Genomic DNA, 12,207 nt, shown 5'->3' with positions numbered 1-12,207 from the left:
TCCATGTATACAAAAGCTTTCCCTATAGTGAAGCCTGTGAGGCAGTTTAAATCACCCAAATTATTCTTATGAATACCTTGTTTTAAACCCTTATTTACAATAAACTAAACAACTATGCAATGTAAGCTGGGTAGTTTGTGCTAAATTTCAAGTGTTATAAATGATGTATTGTTAAACACCTAAAATATTCTGTCAAGGCTACTCAATCTACATTGGAAATAAGACCATTTCTTTCCTCTAAGAGATCTGTTTTTTTTTTTTTTAATTATATATAATTACCATGTTTTTGTGATTTTTTTTTAAAGATTTTATTTATTTATTTGACAGAGATCACAAGTAGGTAGAGAGGCAGGCAGAGAGAGAGAGAATGGAGGAAGCAGGCTCCCTGCTGAGCAGAGAGCTTGATGCAGGACTCGATCCCAGGACCCTGAGATCATGACCTGAGCTGAAGGCAGAGGCTTAACCCACTGAGCCACCCAGGTGCCCATGTTTTTGTGATTTTTATGGTCTTCATATCCTTTGAAACTCTTACAGTCAGTCTTGAGAAAAAAGAATGCAAAAAAAGAAAAGAAGAAGAAGAATGCAGCCTTAACCTTAATTGTAACTCTTTCTCAAGTATTCAATTATAAAAGTTCATCAGAATTCTATGTAAATAACACAAAATATTCAAATTTAAAAACTGAGATATTATTCAATCAACTAAAAATTTGCGTTCAAATGTCACTTTTATTCCTATTTTTTAAACCAGCTGTAGCTCATAAGCATGATGTGAGTACCAAAGGACATCCACACATTTTGTAAAAACTAAATGTGATTCTGAAAACGATTCAACATTCTGAGTTTGTTAGAAAGTAAAAAGGATTAATGACTGTGGATATAAAAAGATGTGATTATTTCACACAGAAATCATGCAGCTGTGCCTTTTACAACTAAAACACTGCGGTAGTTTATGGACATTAAAAGCACATATTGAAGGATGCTTCCAGAGAGAATGCAAAACAGAAGACAATAAAACAACAACAAAAAAACCAATCATGACTTTAATGTTATCCTATGATCGGTTCATAAGAAACGATTAGGTACATTTGATATGCTAAGGTATATCAAATTAGGTACAGTTGATATGATTACTAGGACCTCCTAGTGATGTATTTTTCTGTCCCAATTTTCAAATCATCTATGTTATGTCCATGAGGAAGATAAATTTAAAAGAAATTTTGTTCTATTATATTTTCCTTGGATTTTCTCAATTTGGATTCTCATATATATAGTTATTGAGGATAAAGGTAATGCTCTCAAAAGGTTAGAACAAGTCAAGAAAACCATAGATAATAGAATGAGTAAAAGAATCCTATGGATAAGTCAATAATGATGATGTGGCAGATTGCATTAATTTTTGCAATTACTTTCTGCACAATTGTGGGTGCAAATATGCATCCATGGATTAATGGTCCATTGTAGAGAAGAACTATAAACAGTTCATGAGTGATTTCCTTTAACTTGGTAAGGGAAAGCATAACACTTGGGTGAGTGGAATACATGATGTGAGGACCTATTTTATATTTTCATTTTAGCCAGAGGCTTCCATCGAGGTTAAACAATAACTTTGTTGTTTAACCCTGTCCCTGCTCCCCTTCCCCCCCAGGGGACTTAAAAACAAGTCCCAGAAACCAGCTCCAGGTGTGGAGGCCGAGAAAAACAAGGCTGTACCCACCTCGGGTCTGGCCCTGACATAAGTACAGCCATCTTGGCAAAGCAAAAGCGGGCACCTTGCACTGTAAGAGTGGGTTAGCATAAGAATGGCCATCCTGAAGGCCGGGAAGCCATTTTACTGAGTATCCCTAACAGTGTCCCTTGGTTTGCAAATGTCCTGGTGATTTACAACAAAAAGGCCATCTTTTCAATGGCTCAGTACCTAGAGGCCAAAGGTTGCACTCCCCACCATAAAACTGTAGGAGGCTGTGGCATACCAGAAGGACAGCATGTTACAAAGTGAAACTTTCTCAACTTAATTCTTGAAATGAAGAGATACCCAGAGTGGAACACAGAAGATCCACCATCAAAGCATATCAGTTGTTTTGTTTTGTTTTGTTTACATTACACCCAGACAAAAACAAAGCAAAATAAAACAAACAAAACAAAACAACTGTACATTTCTGATAGATATCTTCCTGGTCATTGAATTTCCTTACACTGGAAGATCTTATTTTGAATGTCCATTTGCTTTTGTATGTTTTACTTATAAAGACTGCTATTTGAGTAGAAATCTTTCTCATAGGAATAACCAATGCAAACATAGTTTAAATGTAATTGTAGGTCTTACTTTTGATGTATCATTTCAACCCAAAAAAGTCATCCTGTTTTTTGGTAATAAAAGATTACATTATTCCTTGTGGTAAAGTCTTATAATATTTTGGGTATAGCTGCTCTTTTGAAAATACATTTCAGTTTTTACAGTGTACTTTTCTCTCACTAGTGATGATTGTCCTTTCTTAGCTTAACATATTAAAAGGTAAGCATCCCAATGATATCTATCTTTCCACTAATACAGTGCTGTAGAAAGAATAGTGTTTTAGAAACAGACATTAAAAAAAAAAATCTAGCTGAGAAAACTAGGCTTCTGAAGAAGCAGAGCCAAACAAATATCTAAAGGCAGTAAAAACAGATATGTTGGCTTAACACCAATTGGCATTTGCAAGATATTATGGGAAGAAAATAACTAGTCTTAGAGAGCTTCGACAAAGAAACATAATATGTTTTGCAAAACACTCCAAATGAAAGCATCTGACTTTTGGATTATTAGCAATTATCCACCCAAAAAGTCTGAAAAATTTTTAAACAAAATTGCTCAGTTACCATAATGTTCTCGATAGAGCAATGACATGAAAAAAGAGGAACAGGAAATAAATAGTTCCCATATCAGATGAAACTGAATCTACCTGGAGTGAAACACAATTAAATTACCTCTCTTTTGGAGTTGTTTACAACGTTATAATGAACATTTTTGTTATGTATGTTATAGATTCCTGCTATTATTTTGGTAAAATTAATTTTCAGATTAATTAAGATTAATTTAAATTTAAGATTAATTTTCTAAATTTATTTAGATACTCTAAACAGGACTGTTCAAACTTAATGTGCATATAAATCACCCAGAGATCTGGTTAACATGTAGATTCTGATTCATTAATCTGAGATGGAATCTGAGATTCTGCAGGTCTAACAAGCTCCAAGATAATGCTGATGGTATTGGACCATGAATTACACTTGAGTAATGAGGCTCTAAACCATAGTAAAAGCAGTAAAACTTATTACCAATTTAAATATCTGTATATGCCAGTCACCTGCATGTTGGATCTTTGCACTGTTATAGGTAACTCAGTATCTCTTTGTCAAACAATGGACAGATGATTTATCTACCTTATCAAAGTGCTATAAGGAAGAAAAAGAAAACATATAACCAGATTTATAAAATATGAAAACTTAACATTTATCTTTTGATTTAGTTGCCAGAAATGTCATTATTAAGACCTATTGACATAGCAATTTTAATCCCAATTTCTTTTGTGTTATATTCATGACTAGTTACACAAATGGCTTCAAATCACTTTAGTAGATAACTGCCTTATAAACAATAAATATTTAATTAACAATATTATTTTAACTTCCATTTTTTGAAAATTTTCTGTACCAAAAAAACATGAGAAATAAAAATAGAGGGAAAAAGAGAGATGAGAGATTGAAACAAGACAGAAAGAGACAGAGAGAGAACAATGGATATAACTAATCTCATGTAGTATATCTTTATTTTTAAAAACCAGTATGGCAATTTTGTTCCCCTCTTCAACATGATTGTTTTTATGATTGCCTGGAATGAAGCTTCAGAAAATATTTCTTTTTCTTACTTTTAGCTCCTTTTCTTAAAACAGAATATGCATTCTAATAAAGGAAATAGTTCCGTCCATTTTTAGTGAGAATTTCTATTTGCATATGTTTTAGCAGATTTGCTTCTTTAATGAAGTTACAGTTAAAATAGAATAAAAGGAATTTGTATTTCCTAAGAAGAGACCAAAAGAAAACTAGAAACACAACCACTGATCAATTTTGAAAGAAGGTGGTATATAATATAGAATTAAAACTATCTGTGGACACTTTATACAGAATGTAATTTATATAGATAAAAGTGAGAATTGACAATTTCTGAAATTAAATAAGGATATTTGGAATCTTACACTCCTAGGGAAGCAAGACAATTTTTAAAAATCGAATTGCTGTCGTATCTATACTGTATCTTATTGTCTGACTTCTGGCTTCTGTCCTTGAAAGATATACACACACAAAGAGTATATGGTTAAACTTGCAAGCTATTAAACTACTTTGCAGCCATAGTGACTTATACACTAAGTAGTGATTGAGGTAGTATTCATTATTTTAAATAACTATGCTAGTAAGTTAATGCTACTACTCAGGACATCAATCATCTATTTTTCCATTCTCATAATGTTGAAAATGTTTTCTTTATATAAACAAAATTAAGTATCTGATGATAGGCTTAAGTTGAACAATGTGGTAACAAGATACATTCTCATAAGCACTTTCAGAAAAAAAATTAAAGACACATATTTAAAAATAACTATTTCTACTAAAAGTTAAATTATGCTTTTAAAACTCTGTGCATTCAAATACCACTGGTCAGGGTGCCTGAGTGGCTCAGTTGGTTAAGCCTCTGCCTTCAGCTCAGGTCATGATCCCAGAGTCTTGGGATGGAGCCCCACATGGGGCTCTCTGCTCAGCGGGGAGCTGCTTCCTCCTCTCTCTCTGCCTGCCTCTCTGCCTACATGTGATCTCTGTCTGTCAAATAAATAAATAAAAACTAAACAACAACAACAACAACAAAAACCCTCTGGTCAAACAGGACTTGTTTAATGTTGCTGAGAGTGAAAAATATTTTCTAAAGTTGCAAATGAATAAATCTTAAATCTTAATATATGATCCATTTGTCCCTAGAATGAATTTTGGTTTGATTTTTTAAAATACCTCTACTGACGCACCTTGGTGGCTCAGTTGGTTAATTGTCTGCTTTCAGCTCAGGTCATGATTCCAGGGTCATGGGATCCAGCCCCAAATCCAGCTCCCTACTCAGCAGGGAGTCTGCTTTTCCCACTCCCCTCTCCCTCTGTTGCTCCCCCTGTTTGTGCGCGCTCTCTCTTTCTCTGCCCAATGAATAAATAAATCTTAAAAAAATAAAAAATAAAATTAAATATCTCTATCAAGTAAAGAGTACTTTTTCCTGCACTCCTCTCCTTGGGAAGGTGTTTTGTCCTTGCATTCTTGACTGCCCACAGAAGTGCTGTGAGTTAACAGAAAGACTGGTGTAGGACAGGGACTGATATGAGTAACCCTGCGTCTTCCTCTTCTTCAAGATGTGCCTGTTGGGGCACCTGGGTGGCTCAGTGGGTTAGGCCTCTGCTTTCAGCTCAGGTCATGGTCTCAGGGTCTTGGGATTGAGCCCCGCATCCTGCTCTCTGCTCGGCGGGAAGCCTGCTTCCTCCTTTCTCTCTCTCTCTCTCTCTGCCTGCTTCTCTGCCTACTTGTGATCTCTGTCTGACAAAGAAAGAAAGAACGAAAGAAAGAAAGAAACAAAGAAAGAAAGAACGAAAGAAAGAAAGAAAGAATGAACACAAGTTTTGGTCTGTTCTTCACTGTGTGGGGCTTTAGAGAGCCTAGGTTGATATGGGAGCCATACAAACACTCTTGTGACTGTGGGTGGCTTGGGGCTATAATCGTGACTGCCTCGACAAGTCTGTGTAATACTGGAGGTGAGGGTCCTATTTTAAATTATTGTAAATATTTTATTACAACATTTTATAACATCATAAGTAAATTTTGGGGCTGCATCTTCCTTAGTCTTTTTTGTCTTTTCAAATTGCTCCAGAACCTAAGTTTGGTGCTTAATAGTAGGTACCCTCCCTCTCATCTTTGAACTCAGCAGTTTTAAGCTCTTGTTATTTTTTTCCTATTCACTCATTTGTTGTTGTTGTTCTATATTCAGTACACAGACACACTTTTATTTCAGTATTTGTCATATATTGTACTATAGTGAAATATATTATAAAAACAGTCATGAAATATATTCTATAGCTAGAAATCAATATATCCCAGTGGTGCAATCTTTTCCAAGATTGATTCTTCCTATTGACTAGCTTATTTTAGATATTTAAACAGTGATGGAGTTTAGATATCATTATCCAAATAGAAGCAAGCTGAATTACTATATTGATAAATAGTCTGAAAGCTATAAGATGAAATAAATGTGAAAAATGATATATATTGAAGAAGGTTTTTTATAATTTATTTTTCCCTATAGGGAGATAATTCAATCACTGGCTTTATCTATCATAAAATATCCCATTAAAGGCTTCAAGTATGCTACCCAAAGTTTTATGTCTAAGTCAATAATATGATGTACTAAATAACTCAGGGAAAAAAAGACATTTTTCATTTATTTTTCATCACTTTAATACCGAGTGTATTTCACACAACTTATTTTTTCAAAGGTTTAAAATGTTTGAATTTAGTTCCTGGTTACTTAGGAAGCAAAAAATTTACTGGCCTTTTGTTTAAAATGTTTGCTTATAGACATGATGCCCTCAGTGTGTTAATATTACGGTTGTTACTTAGTTGGTTAAGGAGAAAGCGAGAGAGAAAAAGCTCTAATTAAATACCACAAATCTCATTTTTTAAAAAATGGAATAATAAGATTTCATGTTCAACCAGGTAAACATATAAAGTTAAAATATACCTAGAGCAACAATAAAAAAAAAAAAAGTTTAGTATAATTACAACAGCAATATTTTTAAAAATTGCCTGAAATCTACCTGGTGTACATTTTAATTGCAAATAGTTTATATCCTTTAGCTATGTAAATAATTTCATGGATTTTAGTTAACTTAGTAACATCACCCAGCAGAAATTCCTGAAAGAAATTATAAATAGCATTTAGAGGGGGGAAAACAAAGAATTCCAATAGAAAACACTAGGAAAACTAAATCCAAGGAGTATCCAGAGTAGAGAGAGCTAGGAAGTTCCGCAATTCCATGTCTTCCCCTCCCCCACCCCACTCCATAATTTGCCTTTAAGAAAATGCTTGAACAAGACTTTTAAATAATTGCAGTAAAACAATTTTGAGAGAACATATTACTGCCATTGAATTATCAACCTGAAGAAATGATTTAATCCCACAAAGGATTTTTAGACCATGTTTATACAAACAAAAACATACACAACAAAAACTAATCTAAAAGCCAAAATGTGGCATCTACAATGCCAAAACAATGAAAGTAATCAAAAAGTCACCATGATTTTAGTACAAGGAACAAATATGTCTGTAAAAATCACCTCTGCTTTTTATCTCTTCTACCATTCCTCTGTCACTTGTTTCTTTTCCTATTTGGAGAATGTATTTTGTGTTCTGAAATTCTGGATATTACACATCGTTGACATAAATGTGATGAAACCCAGTAAGAGTACAAGACCACTGAACTTTTTAAAGGAAGCTGTAGTAATCATTTAATTTTCACTTTTACTTCCTATTTTATTGCATTAATAATCATTGCTACTAACCATACAGACACAGCTTTTAGAGAATCAGTTTTTATGACTACTGGAATATTTTATAAATTTTTTCTATCTGCACTTCTGTAATAATATTAACAATAACATAAATAATTAATTGCATGTATAAATTATGCCACACATTATGCCAAAACTATCTTCCTGCATCTACATTAATCTTCCTATGAACTTACCACACCCATTTTACTCTCCTACTTTCTCTTAAAAGAAACTAACAGAGAAGTTACTTAACATTTTAAAAATTTCACAATAAAATATTTCACACTTGGTTAAAAAAGGGAGGGGAAGTCAATTTTCAATAACAGGCTGATCTTTTTATCTTATAATTTTAGCACTATCCACTTATGGAAGACAGAGATCATGTGTTTTCTTGGCTGGCCTGTTCTGTCTACCTGAATCATTTACATTTCCTCGCTTTAATTCCTTGAGGTTATATGACCGACTTGTATTTACTCACTGTGTCCAGAAATCTCCTTTTCCAACCTCTCCATGCCTTGCTCACCTGCTCTTACTTGCCTCCTCATTCTCTCCAATTTTGTATCTTTGTTTGTTTAACTGAGTGTTTTGGCTCTTTGGATTTGGTTTTCATTCAGTCTTCTTGAATTAGATCTCAGTTATCGTCTACGCATATTATACTTTTGACATCTATGTAGTGAACTTGAACATCTCAGTCTCTAAACAAAGTGTAGTTTCTTTTATTCACTTTAACAAATATTTAATGAGAACCTATTATATGCCAGGCACTTAAAACTATGGAGGTAAAACTGGTGACAAGTACAGGTAAAATCCCAGTTTTCAAGAAAATATGCAGGAATGACAGATAATAAGCCAGGAAATGAGTAATTAAAGAATTTCACATAAAAATAAAGATTATAAAGAATACAAAGAAGATCAAGATATAATAGAGACTACCAGTGGACCACTGGGCATGTTCCTGGTACTAGGCACAGGGAAACCCTCTATAACAAGTAACATTTGAGCAGAAAAATTGTCCCAAAACATTTGAAGGTCACTGTGGTTGAAAAATAGAGCATGACGAGCAGAGAGAAAAGTTGAGGTCTGTGGTGAAAGCCAGTATAAGACATTCATGTAGTGCATTATATACCATAACAAGATATTTGGATTTTATTTTAAGTAGTTAATTATATGTTTTAGTTGACACAGGGAATGATTTGACCTTATCCAAGTTTTAAAAAGATCTGTGTGGAGTATGGACCAGAGGCATATTCTGGGGAGAAATGTGGTGGTGACTTGGTCTAGGATGGTCTGGGTAGAAGTCAGAAAGTTTTGACATGGGATATATTTTGGGAGGAAAAAAGTATTGGCATGACTTACTGACAGACTGGACTGACAGCTAAAGGAAAGAAAAGACTCATCTTCTAAGGTAGGAAAAATGAAGAACTGGTGGCCTTTCATATTACCACACCACTGGTGTGAATCTGTCTGTATTCAGCACACTTACTGAGCCGCAGACAAGGAAGCAGGGAATCCCTGTTTTATTACTAATGGTATTCTGTGCTCTTCATTATAGTAAAGAGTAACATCCATTTCTAATAAAATGGTTGTACAAAATGGTTGGATATTCCTTAAAGTCACACACAAAACTAAATACATGGAATTCTGGGATATATTTAAGTTTTAGGAAAATCACATTTTCCCTACTATATTACCTCCCCAAATAGCATCTAAATGCTGACTTATATATCACCACAATAAAACACATATTTAATAATATTAAAACCACAGATTTCTTATTTCTTACAAATTTATAAATCAAAGAAGTGACATCATTAATCTCTACTTTTATTCAATTATGCATCATAATTGATATTTATGGATCATCAACTCTATATCGTAATCAACCACAATCAGAAATACTAAGGAGTGTTAAAAAATGTAATTGTAGATCTTTAACGTTTGCTTCAGAAAACTTTTTCCTATTCTCTGTAACCAGGAGTGATGACTTCCACCCGTGACTTGACTGTTAATTATTCATTTTTTAAGCGAAATTTGGCCCGTTACCTGGCATTATAGAGTGTAATAGTTAATGACTGTATTTAATGCATGCTATTGTACTGCAAATTGACTTCAGGCAGGAAATAAGTAATAACCATCTACCTTACCATTGTGAATACCATAGAAGGCATTTAGGAATAACTTGATGGATAGATTGAATAAATGAATGAATTCTAGAAGTATTCAAACTGAAGCTTCTTTTACTGACTGACAGTTTTAGCCACAAACACACATGAGCACAAATATTTTCAAAGAGTCATACCTCCCAAAGTAGCAGATAGCAAGAAATGTGTCCCATATTTCTTGATAAGGTTTTCTGTGATTTGCTGAAGGGTAGGTCGGCGTCCCAGAAGTCTTATGTTGCGGAAGAATTCAGGAGCAAGAGGGAGAGGGGAGCCCAGGAAATTTCTTCTCTCAACGGCAAGGTTATTTACTTTCCAGCGGCCAAACTCCCTGAAAAGCAAATTCATTTTTATTCATAAATACATAATCTATCTGAATGTTTTCATTTGAAAAGTTCACTTGGTAGTTTCGCTAGGGTCACCACATTACAATAAGTCTGGCCTGTAATAATATGTCATGTGCTATGAGTAGGAGAAGCAACATTTATAATTTATGTAACTGGAGTGAATATTCTGAAACCAAATCATATAAAGGAAAAAATAGCCCCTTAAACAGCTTCCACTGATTTTTTTTTCCCAAGAAAATATATACTCATAAACATGATTTAGTTATGCGTAGGACATGAATGCAGGGCTATGTAAAAAATCACCAAGGTAATATTTTATTATTTTGTAAGGGAACTTGTAAAAAAGAGAATGAATTTATTTTCATAATTCTGATTATTGTTTTCTCTATTCATTTTAGAGGGGGACCTTGTAAAACTTCAAGAATATTATAAAGCTACTGGAGAATTTAAAAAACATGATCTCAAAAGAAACATTTTTTACAGTAATTATTGCTTACAACATATTTTGAAACCTAAATTCAACTTGATCAGCAATTTCTCAGGATGCAAAACGAATTTTCAGGTAGTTTGGGCCAAATTGAAATGGAAGGTAGAGTTTTAAATGATTTATACATTAAAACATAGATTTATACATTTATATTGAGTTAAAATCAACCTAATGATACTTTAGCCAAGAACTATGGTGAACTGGATTTCCTGATTAACTGTATTTTTTCTGATGAGTGGTCTGATAAAAATCTTAAGTACCTTCCATTGGGAAGAATTCCATCCACCAGGCTAAATACTCCCAGGTATTTTATTTAACTTATTACTATCTAGCAAGTAAAATTTTGAATAGATATTGTATAAATATGTGCCATATTTATGCATATTTTTCTTCCAAAAAATGCCTGCAGTGCACCAACGAACAGTGAATGATAGGATAAGTCAGTGAACCAGACCAATACTGTCCCTGTCCAAATGGAGTTCACATTCTAGAGAAAGTTTTAAAAATAAATAAAAAAACAGACGTTAACTTAAATTTTAAACAAATGTCACAGTGTTGTAAGTGCAGAGATCTACCACAGACAGCCTACTGTGATAAGCCACAGAGCTGTGGGCAGTGGGGACCTGTTTTACTTTCAGAGACCAGAAAAGGCAACTCTGGAGAGGTGGTATTTTATACTTAGGCAGTCTTTGAAGGGAGGCGGGGGGGAAAGTTGCCAAAGGAAGTGAAGCAGGGAAAAGATTTATACAGAATAAAGAAGAACAGTAAATACTTGGAGGACAAAAAGCCATATCCCTGACAGAGCCTCTAACTGGGAATATTTTGCTCACGAGACTCACATTCGGCAGCCCAACAATCCACTTGGTCTTTTGGAAATTAATTATAAGATAAGGTTCACTCAGGGATCTACGGAAGACTTCAGCCTGAGAACAAGTGAACTTAGTGTTTTTTTCATTGAGAGACTCTTGCCATCTCCTCCATAAATCAGCTGCTCTGCACAGTTTTCTCTACCGATGGTTCTCCAACTTCAGCACCTCTTAGAGTTGCCTGGAAACTCCACCCCAGAGTTTTCTGATTCGTTAGGTCTGAAATAGGATCTGGAAGTTGCATTTTTTTTTTTAAGATTTTATTTATTTATTTGTCAGAGATAGAGGGAGAGAGTGAGTGAGCACAGGCAGACAGAGAGGCAGGCAGAGGCAGAGGGAGAAGCAGGCTCCCTGCCGAGCAAGGAGTCTGATATGGGACTCGATCCCAGGACGCCGGGATCATGACCTGAGCGGAAGGCAGCCGCCTAACCAACTGAGCCACCCAGGCGTCCCTGGAAGTTGCATTTTTAACAAGCAACGCTAACGCTGCTATTTGGAAAAAAATACTAATTAGAAAATTTAATGTATTGTCTTTAAAATTTTCTTAAAGTGCTCTATTCTCAGTAAATGTTGAGTTCTTAGAGATACTATTCTAGATTTATTAATTCATGTTTCCTCAGAAGACAGTATGGATGTCCCTTATCTTTCAAAACCTAGGTTGATATTAACAATTTTTATGTCTTTTCTTTTTATAAAAAAGTTACCTGTATTGATTATACATGTATAATATATAA

General features: G+C 34.2%; 1 protein-coding gene across 8 annotated transcripts in view; it reads right to left on the bottom strand.

Annotated features, from left to right (window-relative positions):
* BRINP3 (BMP/retinoic acid inducible neural specific 3) overlaps positions 1 to 12,207 on the bottom strand; it is a 402,430-nt gene that overhangs the window by 188,890 nt on the left and 201,333 nt on the right. For all 8 annotated transcript variants that reach the window (XM_032318837.1, XM_032318835.1, XM_032318838.1 and 5 more), the window contains exon 3: positions 9,914 to 10,104. In XM_032318837.1, coding sequence (XP_032174728.1) covers positions 9,914 to 10,104 — 191 coding nt within the window. The remainder of the gene's footprint in view (positions 1 to 9,913; positions 10,105 to 12,207) is intronic.

This window comes from Mustela erminea, chromosome 17, assembly GCF_009829155.1.
Source record: "Mustela erminea isolate mMusErm1 chromosome 17, mMusErm1.Pri, whole genome shotgun sequence".
NCBI classification, from domain to species: Eukaryota; Metazoa; Chordata; class Mammalia; order Carnivora; family Mustelidae; genus Mustela; species Mustela erminea.
The sequence above is the reverse complement of the archived record's forward strand: the minus strand, read 5'-3'. Positions and strand labels throughout refer to the sequence as shown.